The following is a 16144-nucleotide window of genomic DNA, read 5'->3' as shown; positions in this document are numbered from 1 at the left end:
TCTTCTTCCCTTTCTCTCTCTCAGATAAATAAAATCTTTAAAAAATTGATATAATGCTAGGAAGGTGAGAGGAAATTGGCTCTCTCAGATACTCTTGATTAGAATGTAAGTTGGTCCAAATATTTAGGCTAACAATTTGGCAACATCTACTATTAATACTTAAAAGGTACATACTCTTAAGTATTCAATTCAGCTTCTGAAAATTCCATCTACAGATACACTCACATTTGTGAAGATGATATATGTGTTAGGATGTTAATTGCAACAATATTTGTAATATTGAAATCCTTGAAGCAATCTAATGTTCATCAACTGGTGATTGGTTACTTACTCATTAAATACACAAAATTGGCACATTATGTTAAAAAGAATAAGGTAGATCTATAAGCTGATATGAAAAGCAATTTGAGTGAAAAAGAAATTGCAGATCAGTATATAGACTATGAAAAAAAAGGTGTGTAGTGGGTATAGTTACAGAAAATTGGAATGATATACATCTCCAGGGAATGAGACAGGGTGAAATAGAAAGTGTGACCTTTTACTTTATATATGCTTTTTTTTTTTACTTTTGGAAAATCTTTTTTTTTTAAAAAAACATAGAATATATACTATTTTCATTAAAAATAAAATGGTAAAGTTATATTTTAATTTACTCTAAAATACATGTATTTTAAAAATACAACACAAAAAAATAAAAAATAAATAAAAAATAAATAAAAAAACAAAAAAAATAAAAAAAATAAAAATACAACACAGTAACCACATCCTTATATTGTGTCATTACAAGGCAAGAAGTATATAATACTGGGGGAAAAAAACAATTTTCTTACCGTATAGTCATGTTTCAAACACTGTTGGCCCCATTTTGTGGCAGTCAAGTTATAAATTAGGTGCTGTTGCATAGCTTCTTTATCGTATTGACCTCCCTGCCTATGACCTAAGCTTCTTTAGCAAGTCCTAAAATGACTCTATCCTACTCCTATGTTATTTCTTTGGGAGTACAAACTGAGGAACATTGTCATTTAGGTTGCTCAACTGGAAGTAGAAATTACATGGCAATCTCCCATGCTTTAAATTTTCATATGGACAACTCTTTCACAGGCATGTAATTATAGTTAAAACAATGGTTCCCCAAGTGCAACCTAATGCTTAAAGTCAGGTGGCTGGCCAACTCTTCAGTAGATTAAGTGAAATATAATGAAAGTGAACAAACTAAATGATTAATAGAATTCCTTTCAGCATAAGTAGACTTTAGATTTTCTACATCATCAAACTTAAGTACTGTGTCAATTTTAAGTTATAGAGGGATATTTAACATTTGACTGCCTGATACTGTGTAATACAAACCAAAAGGCAGGTTTTAATCCCAGTTTAACACTTAAAATTCCCATCAGGCATAACTATCTGCTTCACTGCCTTCAATAATATGCTTAATTTAACTCAGACAAAGGAGAAATACTATTTCCTAGCTTGCTATTTCAATTCACAATTTTGAGAAGTGTTTAATCCATGGTAAACTCTGTGATTGGTATGAAAATTTTTATGGCCCTATGGGAAGGCAGGCCTGAAACCACGGAGGAAATTTTAAAAGTTCCTGTGTGTTACTACTGCTGTAAATCTTTCATTATAAAGTTTATAATCTATTCTTTCTTGAGTATTTTATAATAATTTACTATCATGCCATAGATTAAGTCCAACTCTTAGTCCAACCTTTTTTTTTTTTTTATGATTTATTTACTCATGAGAGACAGAGACATAGGCAGAGGGAGAGGTAGGCTTCCTAGACATAGGCAGGGGGAAGCCTGATGCAGGACTTGAACTCAGGACCCCAGGATCACCACTTGAGCCAAAGGCAGATGCTCAATCACTGAGCTAGCCAGGCACCCCTTAGTCCTATCTTTTAAGGGGGCCAGGTACTACAAAGAGTTAAAACAATCTGCCTCCAATTCCTCTGTAAATCAAATGGGTAGATAATCACCCAGGCTTATCTTTTGTACACCAAGTTTCCTTTTAGGTATTATTTGGGACAGTAGTAATACTTAGGTATGCTGCAGTTGATCTCTTAGGGGGTCTTTTCCCCTTCAGCTGAGCCCTTAAGATTCACTTCCCATTAATTATGATAATCTAACTGCAGATGACAGAGTTGTTTTGTCTGGAGACTTCTGTCTATACCAAACTAATGATCTGGAAATTAAAGGCTTTGGAGTACATTCCCAACCCCTTCATTCATGACCTTTTAGTAATGAAACTAATCTGAGGTCTTAAAATTAACTGCCTCATGGTGAACTGGAAAGGGCAGCACAGTGACTAATGCCACGCTGCTAATCTGGTCTGCCAGGAAAGGTGAGTGGAGAAAACAAGAGTATTGCCTTCTTTCTCGATCGGGGCATATTATAATCTGTTGGTTTTAGGAACTAAAATACTTTTGCTAGCTCTGAATTACTTAACTGGCACCTCTCATCTAATCTTATCCAAATGGTTATTTTTGAAAGTTATTTCCTTATCCAAAAACTTTACATTGTGACTTTGAGGGTGAAGACTAACAAAAACAAATTGAATAAACTTAAAATGCAAGGAATTGGAGTCAACTGTGTACCTAGACACAGACACCTACGCACATATATGTGTGTCTGTGTACATATATACACTCACCAACCGTCTTGCGTAGGCAAAAATCCTTGTGTAACTCCCCCAAAACCTTTACTAATAGCCTACTGTTGATTAACCAGAACCTTGCCAGTAACAGTTAACATAGATATTGCGTGCTATAGGTATGCTGTATTCTTAAAATAAGCTAGAGAAAAAATACTAAGAAAACCATAAGGAAAATACATTTACAATACTGTATTTATGGAAGAGAATTCACATACAATTTGAACATACCCATCCAGTTCAAATCTGTCAACTATACCACATCTATTCATCTGTCCATTGATGGACATTTGGGTTATTTCAACATTTTGGCTGTTGTGAATAATGGTCTATAAACGCCGTGTATTAATATGTCCCTGCATCCAATCCTTTTGGGCATATACTTACAAGTGGAATCTTGGGTCACATAGTAAATCTGGGGAATTCTGACACATACAACAGAGACAAACCCAGAGGACATTGCGCTAAGTCAGATTAGCCAGACATGAAAGAATATATTCATACTGTATGAATCCACTCATGATGAGGTACTTAAAAATGGTAAATTCTGCTGGTATTTTACCACAGTAAGAAATTTTTTTTTTTTTGAAAAGCAAGGATCTCCGCTGTAAGCCTCACATCCCTGGTGGGGAGCAACTCTTGGGAGTCGCTACGCCTTTTGCACAGTAGCTTCCAGAGATTCTGCACAACAGGCAGGCTCACGGCCGGGAGGTGAGCTTGCGGACATGAAACAAAATCTAGAGTAGTCAACGTGGGTGTAGGGGGGAAACGGATAACGTGAAAAGATATCCCAAACTTTCCACAAGGTTCATTTCCCTTAGGGATCTCCCCACCAGGATTAAGAACGCTTTCGTCACAGGAGATCCCTGAGAGGCTCTTTCCCTTCACAACTCCCTCCCAGCCAAAACTTCCCATAACGTTATAGGAGTTTCTCCCCAGCCCGCCCCGTTCTCAGGGCACCCCTCACACCCCGGTTCCCTAAGATTCTACCCAAGATGGGGCCTGTCCAAGGACAGACCAACCGCCAGCCGCTCCGGCCCCGCCCATCAGACGCCAGAACGGGTGGGCGGGAGACTCAGCCCCTAACGCTCCGGAAGTCGCCCCCTCGGGTGGGCGGAGGCTCCCGGGCCCTGCGGCTCCGGATTGGCGGGAAGCGGGGATATGATGCGTTACGCGCGGGATCCGGCCACTCCCCTACGCTCCTGCGCGCGGAGAGCGCGGGGCGGGGCGGGGCGGAGTGTGTGGCCCCTGGCGGCCATTACCCGGAACAATCCCCGGCCTCGGGTCAGGTGACCCTCGGCGGGGCCGGCGGGAGGGGGGAGGGGGAGGGAAGAGGGCGTGAGGAGGAAAGGGAAGGGAGGAGAGAGGAGAAGGGCGGAGTAGGAGGGAGGGGAAGGGGGCGGGGTGGGAGCGGGTCACGTGATTCGGCATGGAGGCGGTGGCGGCGGCCGGGAGGAGCTGCCGGGGCAGAAGCCGCACTTGTTAGTGTTGGGGGAGGAGGGGGCTGGGGGACGCCGACACCGTCACCCAGGGACGCCGAGTCGTGGGCGGGAGGGGGGGTGGGGGCGAGATCAGGCTCCGACCCCCGGCCGAGGGGATGAGGGGAGCATGGGCGCCAAGGAGTCACGGATCGGATTCCTCAGCTACGAGGAGGCGCTGAGGAGAGGTGAGGGGGGAGGGGTCTGGGCGAGCTGTGGGGGAGGCCAGCGACGGGCTGCCCCGAGGGTGGGTGACCGGGGAAGGGGAGGGGAGGTTGAGGGCGTGGGGCGCCAGAGGCGGATGGGAAAGGAGGCCAGCGACGGGGAATGTAATTGGGGGAGAAGGGTCGGGTGGGAGCGGTGTTTGGGAATTGGGACCGTATGGAAGAGGGAGCAGCTTTCCCAGACCGACGGGTATCTGGCGCTGGTTGGGAAATGCCCGTGCTCTTTGGTGGCGTTGTTATGCTGGATGTGTCCAGGGGGGTCTTCCTCTCCCTCTTTTCTTGGGTGGCACCAGCCCTTCCAGCCTCCCTCATCCTTTACTGCCATTTTCTCCTATCACTCCATAAACCCCGACAACATCCTAAGCTTGTCCCCAACAGCCTTGGTCAAGGAAGGGAGAGGGGAGGCGGCTGCACAGCCCTCTTCTCTGTCTGCTGCTGACAGCCCCTTCCAATTGCGAAGTCTCCGCCTTTTCCGAGGGCCTCTGCCAGCCTCTAGGGGGGCTATCATCGTCCACTCTTGCCACCCGCCTCACCCTTCGAGCGACTGACTTTGATAAGAACGACCTCAAATTAAGTTGCACTGGAGGTGAGATGAGACTGGACAGCTGGTGTTGCCACAAGACCTTGTCTTAGATTTCATCTCCTTAGACGTTGGCCAGAGCCTTACTTGATCCCCAGTTCTCGCCCCCTCCTCCCGGTAAAATGGCATATTCGGAAACCCAACATTCTGATATTGTGTTATAGCTCCCTTTAGAGACCGGCCTTGCTGCCAGTCCTCGCCTGCTGCTTATTGGCTCTAATGCACAGTGTTAACAGCCCCAACCCCCTACCAGTTACTCTGATACCGCTGTCCGTGATCACTAAAGCACACGCTAACTGGAAGTGCCTATTGCAGTTTATGGCCGGAATGTGACTTAATTTTTCATGACGGGATTTGAGTATGTGTGTATGTATGTATTTCTTTTCGACATTTAATGGATCTTCTCTGTAAGAAGTGAAACATTTAAGCAGGTTGGATGCTTGGCATTATTGTTAACAGGTTTGCAAGTCAAGAAACCAACCATGCTCCAGGTGATAGTTTCAGTAGCTAAGGATATAAAAATAAAAACTGGATTAAAAGACAGGCATTCAAAATGAGGATTTAGTAAGTGACCTCTTGTTCATATGTAGGAAAAAAGATAAATTCAGAGGGACATCACCGGAAAATAGGTAAAGAATTTACGTGTATTCATTGTGGCCTGACCAGAATAACAAAAATATGCTCTTTATATCTTTTTTTTTTTTCTACAGAACAGTATAATGATTGTTCTTATGGACAATATCACTTGAACTTTTTTTCTCAATATGAGAAATATTCCAAATTCTTGATGTGTTTCCAGCTTTAGTAGGCTAGTCATTTCCGGGATGCTGTCGAGCCTGACAGGTCTGGGCTCAATTAGGCAATGGCTTACATGGCATGAAAGAGGACATCAGTCAGATTGGTTTACAGCTTCATGGTTCAGAAATGTTCAGTTTCTTAAGTTTGGGGGTGATGTAGCTGGCATTAAAGGAATTCTAAAATTTAACTTTTATTAAAACTACCTTGCTTACTCTCGTATCAAACTAAGATGTTAGCACCTTTGTAAATATAAATGAAATTAATAGGTGCATTTTAAACTGCTTTAATTGAAGGTCTTTGCTCAATTTATTAAGTTGAATTTTAAAAAGAATATTTGAAGAGGTGGCAAAAATATTTGTTAAAACCTTTTTAAACTATTCTTGGAATAAGTTTATGTTTTATCAGTTTTACCCCAGAGGAAAATAAAAGCAAAAGAGAGAAGCTTGTTGATAAATAGTATTTCTAAATGTAAACCAGGAGCTTTTTTAAAAAAGTGGATAATTTTTTGAACACACTGTTTACTGTAGTAAATATTAGACTTAATTTATTTATTTTTAAAGATTTTACTTTTTTGTGAGAGCGTGCAAACATGATGGGGACAGGCGAGAGGGACAGAGGAAGAAGGAGAAGGGGACTTACTGCTGAGCAGTAAGACCCTAGGGTCATGACCCAAGCTGAAGGCAGACACTTAACTGAGCCACCCAGATGCAGGGTGGGTTATAGAATTTTTAGTTTTTTAAGATTTTATTCTCTTGAGAGAGTGAGCACCAGAGGGGGGAGGGGCAGAGGGAAAGGGAGAAGCAAAGCTGACTTAGCTGTGAGCAGGGAGTCTGACTCAGTGTTCTCCAGGCTTGATCCCAGGAACCTGTAATCATGACCTCAGCCTAAGGCAGATGCTTAACTGAGCTACCTAGGGACTCCAACTATAGAATTTCTTTTACTAAGATAATAGAAAGAATTTTTTAAAAAGATTTATTTATGATAGAGAGAGAGAGAGAGGCAGAGACACAGGCAGAGGGAGAAGCAGGCTCCATGCTGGGAGCCTGACGCGGGATTCAATCCCGGGACTCCAGGATCATGCCCTGGGCCACCCAGGGATCCCCTATAGAAGGAATTTATATAAAGCTTTTGATAGAGCTAAAAAAATGGTTTGGGAAATTTGAGGGAAATGTGAAGAATCTAAATAGGTACTGAAACCTTTGGTAAGTAATTAAGACTTAACAGGTGAATGTAAGGTGAATGGGGGTGGAGGATAGGGAGAGGATTGGACACATTGTAGGTTATGTGAATCACTATACAAGTTAAAAGCTTGATAAACTACTGAAATACCTATCCCCTTGGCTTTATTTGAAATTATTAAGCAGTAAATAATGCCCAACCGTAATTAGGTAGTATTAAAAAAAAATAGTCAACCATATATTACTGGAAACAGACATGGAATTCCGGGCAGTTTATCTTCTAAAATGGAGCCTTGGAAATGGAGTGTTATGTTAATGACAAATAAGGCTTACCGGTCCTAAGTGAAGGGCAGTCTGGTGACTTCTCATTTACATTGCAGAAGCTCTAGAAATTAGGAAGATTGGTATTGTATGCTATTTTGGCTAGACTATGTCAGTTATGTAAACATTAATAGTTTTCTGAAAGCATACCTTAAAATTTTTTTTTAAGGTAGACATATTAGCAGTAGCTTTTATTTTTGGTATCTCTGTATATATCTGTCATGTCTTGTATGAACAGAAATAGGCTGTTCCTTGAAGGCTTGACCCTTGCTTAGATTGCATGTATTTCCTCAAGTCTGTCTACTGTACTTCATGGGTCCTGAGAATTTTAGCAGCTATGTTCATCTGTTTACTTCACTTCCTCTTGCATCTAAGTTTGTGGCTTGTGTATTCCTAAAAATATATTCTAAATGCTTGGAACATAGCATTAAAAAAAAATTGAATGAAAGATGAGTTGCAGTTTAGAGTATTTCAGAACTCCAAGAAACCTTAAAAACCTCCAGTTCTTTAGTTCTTCTCTCCTTTTCATCATTCTGGAAACAGAATTATAAGGCTTTATTTTCTTCCCCGCAAGAATTGGCTGAATTGAAATTGTCCTTAGCTTTTAAACTGTGTTAATAAAATATAGTGGGTGAATTTCTTCTAATCCCTTTAAGAAAAATTTGGCACTTAAATTAGACTAAGTATAAGTAGTTGGGTGAAATATAGCATGTCAGAAATTATGCTGTGGTTTAATGTTTTTGAGTGCTCCTTTGCTCATTCATCCAGCAAATTTTTACTGAGTGCTGCCAATGACTTAGGCATCAAAGAAACAAAGATGGCTTACTCTCTGTCGTTGGGGGGTATAAGCTGGGCAGTCCAATGAAGTGTATATACCTCAAGGTGTATTCAGGACTATCCATGGGATGTAGGAATAAAATAGTAAAACTTCTTTTTAAAGTTCTATTATTTATATATTTGATAATGGACAATATTTTCAAAAAGTAATATATATATTGTTTATAAATGATCAGCATATAGTATGTAAATGCCACAGTGCTATACATAGAAGGAAGTGCTATAGGGATGTAGAGTGTGTGTTGGTGTATTGGCCTGAAAGTGCCTAACACACTCATTTTTTAGTATGTGCTCAATTGTGTTAAAGAACTTAATTTCATCATCACTTAAAGGTTGTTGTCTTTGCTAGTGGGATAATTAAGTATGTAATAGTTGAAGATTCCAGTAGTTTTTTTTTTTTACTTATTATCCACCAGCCCTCATATGTCAATGTTTTATTGACTCCCCAACCAAGATTTTATTCACCAAGTTTCATAGGTATTAATATTAAAATTTTACTGATATTACACTGCCTATGATGTAAGGTTAGCTGGTTTAGCATAATACATCGTTGTATAAATGAAAATTTAATTTCACAGTTGGTATCTTCTGGTATGCACTATTCTCACTTATTTGCCTTCGTTTGAATTTATTAAATATACCAGTCAGCTTTCTTGCATTAGGGTGAAATTGCAGGTTTTGGTTAAGCCATTTGCACGTATACCTAACCAGCTGTTATTATACGTAAAGAGAAAAATCGGGCAATTTTAAGTTAGTCAGTTTATATGTAGTCACCTAAATAATTACACAGGTGGTGTTCTTCATAATTTCCAGTTTGACACTCCGTACAGAGTGTTCATGACAAAGCAGAGGTAAATACACCAATGAACCCTGGATTTGGGGAGGATGAACAGAATGAGGTGACATCACTTGATGGTTAATGGCCTCCCATTTACCAAACTGGACAGCTGTTGTTTGTTTTTTCTTGTTCATTGTTTGTCTTTGTGCTTGGTTAGAGAGACTTCACAGTGACAGCATTCAGGGTTGCCTTCCAGAAAGATGTGTAAGTACCTAGAGTTGGGAATGTGGTGACCAACCAATCGTGAGATGTTCTCTCAGGAGAAAGAGAAGATTTTTGGCATTTGATTGCATGGTAGGTCACAGGAAAAGTTAGAGAAGTGATTATTATTCTTGCTGTGACTGTAGGAAATCCATTTTTGGATTTGAAGTACTAGAGATTAATGGTGAGAGCTGGATTAGAAGCTTTGATGTTAAGCTGCAGAGGTGGAGAGATTTTATTTATGAATTAAAAGTTGGTGCTTTGATTTGGGACAACATAGATAGAGCTAGAGGGTATTATGCTAAATGAAACAAGTCAGACAGAGAAAGGCAAATACCATATGATTTCATTTATGTGTGGAACTTAAAAAACAAGTGAATAAACCAACAGCAACAAAGAACAATAGATTCATAAATATAGAGAACAAATTAGTGGTTGCCAGAGAGGAGAAAGGTGGGGGAATGGGTGAAATAGGTGAAGGAGATTAAGAGGTACAAACTCCAGTTATAAAATAATTAAGTCATGGGGATGGAAAGTACAGCATAGAGAATATAGTCAATATTGTAATAGCTTTGTATAGTGGCAGATGTTAACTACAGTAATCATGGTGAACATTTTGTAACGTATGTAATTGTCAAGTCACCTAAAACTAATATAATGTATGTCACCTATTCTCTGATTTAAAAAATGGTTGATGGGGCAGCCCAGGTGGCTCAGCGGTTTGGCACTGCCTTCAGCCCAGGGCAGGATCCTGGAGTCCCGGGATTGAGTCCAGCATCGGGTTCCCTGCATGGAGCCTGCTTCTCCCTCTGCCTGTGTCTCTGCCTCTCTCTCTGTCTCTCAAGAATGAATTTAAAAAAAAAAAAAAAAAAAAAAAAAAAAAAAAAAAAAGGTTGATGGTCTGATAAGTACTAAGTACTTAGAAGACTTAAAATGGAACTGAGAGTTCTATTCATATAGTATCCAGAAAACATGGCTTCTCTGTTTAGGGCTTGTTTATGCTTCTGCTTTTACCTTTTGGGCTTGATGATAAATGTGTTTAAATTGAGCTAGTCTAAGGGGTGCCTGGAGCGTGCAGTCCTAGGAGCATGTGACTCTTGATTTCAGGGTTGTGAGTTCAAAGCCCATGTTGGGTGTAGAATACCTCAATAAATAAACAAGATCTGCTTTAAAAAAATAAATAAATTGAGCTGTTCCACCTTTTTACTGTATGCTAATCAGTTATCTTCTTTTATCTAATAATAAAGATTTCTTGGAAGTCAAGAATGGATAATTACTGACAAAAGCCTGATAAAACCAGTATAGTATTTACTGTTAAAGTCAGAGACCTATCTATTAGAAGATCTATTCAAAGATGAAGGCCTTCTTTAACATCCTTCTTTATTAGGGATTTAGTATTCATTAACATAAGGCTCTTTTTATTTCAGGGAAATCTCAAGTTTATCATTATTTTGTAAACAAGGTTGGAGTCCTTGATATCGGACTGCATTAAAGGAAAACTATGCTAAAGTGAAGTTTTACAGAGAAATTTTCCAGCTTCTCTTTCATTTCCATGAAGTTACATTGTCTCAGTATTGTAGCCCTAGAGAGAAAAGCCTTTTAAGGCTTCTTGTGGTTTCTTGCCTTTTTCTAATGACTCTTGAAAGACTAAAGAGATTCTTTTATGAAAAGGACCCTTCTATCAAGCAGTCCTCCCCTTAGGTGTTTTTTCCACCTAAGTAAATGCTACCACTATTGGAACATAGTTGCTAAAACCAAGAATCTGTAGACTTGCTCAGTTCTTCCTTTTCTTTTGCCATCTGACTTATCTTCTTATCCCCAGTGTGAGTCTGTCATCCAGTTCTGTTAGTTTGGTATCCAGTCTAGTCTGTTACCTTTGATTCACTTTCATTGCTACTACTTCTAGTCCCAGCTGCCATTGTCTCTTGCTAAGATACCATGCAGTGGTTTTCTAGTTCCACACAACAGTCAGTATAATCCTAAAATTCAAATCAGATCCTGTTATTCCTTTCCTCTCAGCCTGGAAAGGCTGCTTACAAATTTTCACAGGTCTGGCTCATCATTCTTCACACCTGAAGTCTGAACTCTTATGGTCTCAGTGAGGCCTTCTTTTATGTTTTATGAAGTGTTCTTCTGTCAGTATTGCACTATTCTGTATGGTTCATTTATAGCTTTTATCATAATATATAAATTAACATGTTTATTGTCAGACATGATGACGAATCTCCAGTGCCAGGATAGATGCAGTGCTGGGTATATTTTAAGTGCTAAGTAAATATTCGATGGCTGGGTGAATGTATAAATGTATAAATGATACAAAATTTGGAGAACTGCGTAATGTTTGTAAGGTTGGAGGGTAAAGGATCAAGTAATAGGGAATGAGTAAACTAAGCAATGTATTGGTATCAAGATTTCTTTTCCTTTAATCAACTTTGAAAAATGTGCTAAAGGGATCGCTGGGTGGCTCAGCGGTTTAGCGCCTGCCTTGGGCCCAGAGCATGATCCTGGAGTCCCGGCATCAGGCTCCCTGCAAGGAGCCTGCTCCTCCCTCTGCGCCTGTGTCTCTGCCTCTCTCTCTGTCTCTCTGTCTCTCTTATGAATAAATAAAAGCTTAAAAGAAAAAGAAAAATGTGCTAAAGATTTTGAATGAATGTTACATTAAAAATGTAAGAGCCTTAAATATAGTATGTAATTTTGTCTGTTCAGATATTTAGGTTAGATACCTAATAGTGTAAATTCCTGAGTAGACAGACATTAAGAGATTGATATGGCATTAAGTATTATGTTCATGAACACTTGAGAAGTCTTTCAGTAAAATATTTAATAATTTTATTCATGAAATGATTTATTTTTACACAATGATCTTTATGTACTTTTCTTCAGTGGTGACAAGTATCATCTTACTGCCAAATGTAAGGTTACAGTTGGAAACTTGTTTGCTTAAATTGTTGTACAGCCTTACTTTGGAAGCTGATGATAATATTCACATCAGCATACAAGTGCTCTCATTGTTTCTAAATAGTCCAGGTGATTTAAGAATACATTTCAGGGGTATCTCGCTGGCTCAGTGCATAGAGGATGCAGCTCTTGAGCTCAGGGTTGAGAGCTCGAGCCCCACGTTGGGAATAGAGCTAAGACAAACAAATAAATTTTACTTATAGTTTATTTATTTATTTTTTTGGCCCAAGATTCTTTTTATTTAATGTTCCATGGCTAATGCTCCTCCCCCTACCTTTTTTCCCCCCCAGTCTTTTAGTTTTAATTTTTATAGCAGTGATATATACACATAATTTAGAATCAAATGGTACTCCAGGATTTGTAATGGAAACAGTAGTACTGTTATCCTCTCTCCCTTTCCAGTTTTCCTCCGCTTACTGTCCAGTACTTTTTAATAGTACTTTTTAGTACTTTTTAATATTTTAAATTTATTAATTTGGTCTTTACATTGTATCTCCACATAATACTTTTATAGTGATACTTTTTCTTTTTTTCCATTTAAGGAATATTTACTGGCATTCCACTGTTAAAAAGATTAGGATGTAGCTCTTAATTTCACTGCTACTCATCCTCTAAGTACACACATGTATGCTCTTTCTATAGTCCCATTTCCTCATATTGGTACATGTATTTAAAAATTTTGGTTAGATCATTGTTCAGTTTTTTTTTTTTAATTTTTTTATTTATTTATGATAGTCACAGAGAGAGAGAGAGAGAGAGAGAGGCAGAGACACAGGCAGAGGAAGAAGCAGGCTCCATGCACCGGGAGCCCAATGTGGGATTCGATCCCGGGTCTCCAGGATCGCGCCCCGGGCCAAAGGCAGGCGCCAAACTGCTGCACCACCCAGGGATCCCCATTGTTCAGTTTTTATGCAATTAGGTCTTTATAAATGCTTTTCACAGCTAAGCTGTTTAATATAGTAAGATTATTTTTCCTTTCCTGTATAATTGATTTCCTCCTAAATATTTCCTGTAATAATTGCCTTCTGTTTTTATTTGCTTAGGTTTCTTTTTACTGTAATTCAACTCTCAAAGTTCCCACCAATTGTTAAATCTATCCATATGTTAGTATACATCACATGCTTACTCCATTATGTTGGAAAATTTTCTTGGAACTTTTTGGCCTACTCCAGTCTGTACCTATTGCCCCTGTGCTCGAAGCATAGCTGCCGTCTTGGGATCTTCCTTCACCATTATTCTGGAGCTTTCCTTCACTATTCTATGTTGGATCCCCTGTTCTCTGTATCCCTTGTTTCCTGTTTCTTGAATTACTATATTATTTTGATGGAACTCATCCTCTGGTAGCTTCCTGAAGAAGGGTTCATGGGAGATAAAGGTTTAAGACCTTTACTCTTGAGCTCTTTTTCTTACTTTAAAATAATTCTTATATTTTTGTTCTGCTATTCAGTTTCCAAGAGGCTCTCTGTTTTTTACCAGGTAATTGTTTTTGAAGTTCTTTTCAATAATCCTTATACTTGATCTTGGGTCATGTGGGTCTTAATGTAAGCCAAGGGCAGATTCATTGCATGGTCAGTTAGAAACTGACACATTGCCCTAGAATGCAGTTTTCCCGATCATGTACTACTAGACTATAAAACTCCATGAGGTGACAGCATGTCTGTTCTGTTCACTGCCATATTTCTAGTAACTGCACGTAATTTGCCCTATTTTAGCTACTCAATACATACCTGTTGAATGACTGAATTGCATATCAAAGCAATCTTTCCTAAAAACTAGATTAAACTTTTAGAAAAAAACTTGGTTCAGGATAAATGTTTGTGTGCTTATGAGTATATGCCTTGAGGCTTAAAACTCATGTTTTTATGTCTATGTATATTTATGTATTTATTTATTTTTAAAAGATTTTATGTATTTATTCATGAGAGACACAGAGAGAGGCAAAGACACAGGGAGAGGGAGAAGCAGGCTCCACGTAGGGAGTCTGACGCGGGACCCGATCCTGGGTCTCCAGGATCAGGCCCTGGGCTGAAGGCAGTGCCAAACCACCGAGCCACCCAGGCTGCCCTATGTTTGTTTATTTATTTATTTATTTATTTATACATACATATATTTAAATGCATCTTTTGCCTTTAAAGAATTGTATTAAAATCTTACTGTGTCATTTTTCGCTCTGCTTTGAAGTTGGTTTTGGAATCTGTTGGTGAGCAGCTGTGGTAGGAAGCTGTGGTGGGTTTATTTTATTTTATTTTATTTATTTATTTATTTATTTATTTTTTTTTTAAAATTTTTTTTTTTAATTTTTATTTATTTATGATAGTCACAGAGAGAGAGAGAGAGAGGCAGAGACACAGGCAGAGGGAGAAGCAGGCTCCATGCACCGGGAGCCCGATGTGGGATTCGATCCCGGGTCTCCAGGATCGCGCCCTGGGCCAAAGGCAGGCGCCAAACCGCTGCGCCACCCAGGGATCCCTATTTTATTTTTTTTAAATTTTTATTTATTATTTATGATAGTCACAGAGAGAGAGAGAGAGAGAGAGAGAGAGGCAGAGACACAGGCAGAGGGAGAAGCAGGCTCCATGCACCGGGAGCCCGATGTGGGATTCGATCCCGGGTCTCCAGGATCACGCCCTGGGCTAAAGGCAGGCGCCAAACTGCTGCGCCACCCAGGGATCCCTGTGGTGGGTTTAGAACAGTTGTTTGATTAATAAATTTGGTTTAGAAATTCTTTATGCAAGCACCAATAAATGAAATCTTCCACTGTGTGGAGTGTTACAGATCAGAAGTTGTCATTTGTCAGAGATGCTGAGGTAAGAATACCTCTTTATAGCTAATTATGGAAGGAGAACAAATTGCTTATTCTATAGGCTTAGAGGTGTAGTAAGAAGTATTCAATGGTGGAAGCATTTTTTATCGTCATATCCTTGGTACCATACAGATGTCAATTGAAGTTGACAGACGATTGCCAAGCAAATATATTGAAATAATGAAAGAAATAGGATATCAACCGATTGAACAGTTGGTAGTAAATAACATCTCATAGAAAAAGGTGTCCTTTTGTGTGGAACATTTTTTTATGTTATTTCAGTAGAGTCCAAAGCTAAATGCAACTTAGATTTTTACAGACCTGCTTATATATTGTATATGAGTGATTTACCCATGGGCCCAACCCAGAAATCTGGTTATCAGTTGAGACTCTTTCTTTTCTCTGTTCACATTTAATCGATCACAGTGTCCCTTGGTGCTACCTTCTTACTATCTTCTGTTTCTTTTCCATCTTTAAAGTCATTACCTTAGAAAAGTCTTTCATCTGTCCTCTGGACTATTATTAGTCTCCTACCTTTTCAGTCCATTTTTTATATTTCCACCAGAATAACCTTTCTGAAATATACATCTGGTCATTTTACTCAGATGCTCCTCAGTGGAAGGTACCCAACACCCTGTAGTTTGAAGTCTTTAGTGTGGGAAGTCCTGGTAGTTTCTGTGACTTGGCCTTTGCCCACTCTGTGTGCTGCTTCCCGAGATCTTGGAATGCCTTCTTTTATTACTTACATTCACTGAAGTGCACAAATGATGCTATATAGCTTGATGAAATTTTAGCTATGTACGCAAGCAACCACTATGTAAAAACCAAGGTAGAGAATGTTTCCGACACCCCAGTAAGCTTTCTTGCCCTCTTCCGGTTGATACTGCCCCTCAGGTAACCACTGTTCTGACTTCTGTCCCTATAGATTAGTTTTATCTATTTTTTCAGTCTTGTATAAATAAAATCATAGAATGTTTACTTTTCGTGTGTGTGCATGGTGCATTTAAAAAAAATGAGATGTGAACTCATTTTTAAGACCAAATTTTAAGTCTTTTCTGTATGAAGTAAATTTCTGACAAGTAGTGTCTTGAAGTTAGGGCAAGTGTATTATTGTGGTGGCTGGCATGAAGTACATGCTTATTGATTAATTGACATGCATCTTTATCCCTGAACTGTCTGCCTAACTAGATCCTCATCCATCAAAACTAAGCCCAGGCATCAGGTCCTCTCAGCAGCCTTCCCTGATACTGCTCCTACTTTTCCTCCCCTTCTATGC

The 16144-nt window shown here is 39.4% G+C and overlaps 1 protein-coding gene across 2 annotated transcripts in view; it reads left to right on the top strand.

Moving 5' to 3' along the window:
• The first annotated feature begins 4099 nt into the window (after window positions 1-4099).
• The window catches only part of USP32 (ubiquitin specific peptidase 32), a 204498-nt gene continuing 192453 nt past the window's right edge, over window positions 4100-16144 (top strand). For both annotated transcript variants that reach the window (XM_041725031.1, XM_041725030.1), the window contains exon 1: window positions 4100-4318. In XM_041725031.1, the coding sequence (XP_041580965.1) occupies window positions 4261-4318 (58 nt within the window). In that variant the 5' untranslated portion in view covers window positions 4100-4260. The remainder of the gene's footprint in view (window positions 4319-16144) is intronic.

Source organism: Vulpes lagopus, chromosome 12 (assembly GCF_018345385.1).
Source record: "Vulpes lagopus strain Blue_001 chromosome 12, ASM1834538v1, whole genome shotgun sequence".
NCBI classification, from domain to species: domain Eukaryota; kingdom Metazoa; phylum Chordata; class Mammalia; order Carnivora; family Canidae; genus Vulpes; species Vulpes lagopus.
Note: the sequence above shows the minus strand (reverse complement) of the source record. Positions and strands in the feature narration are given on the sequence as shown.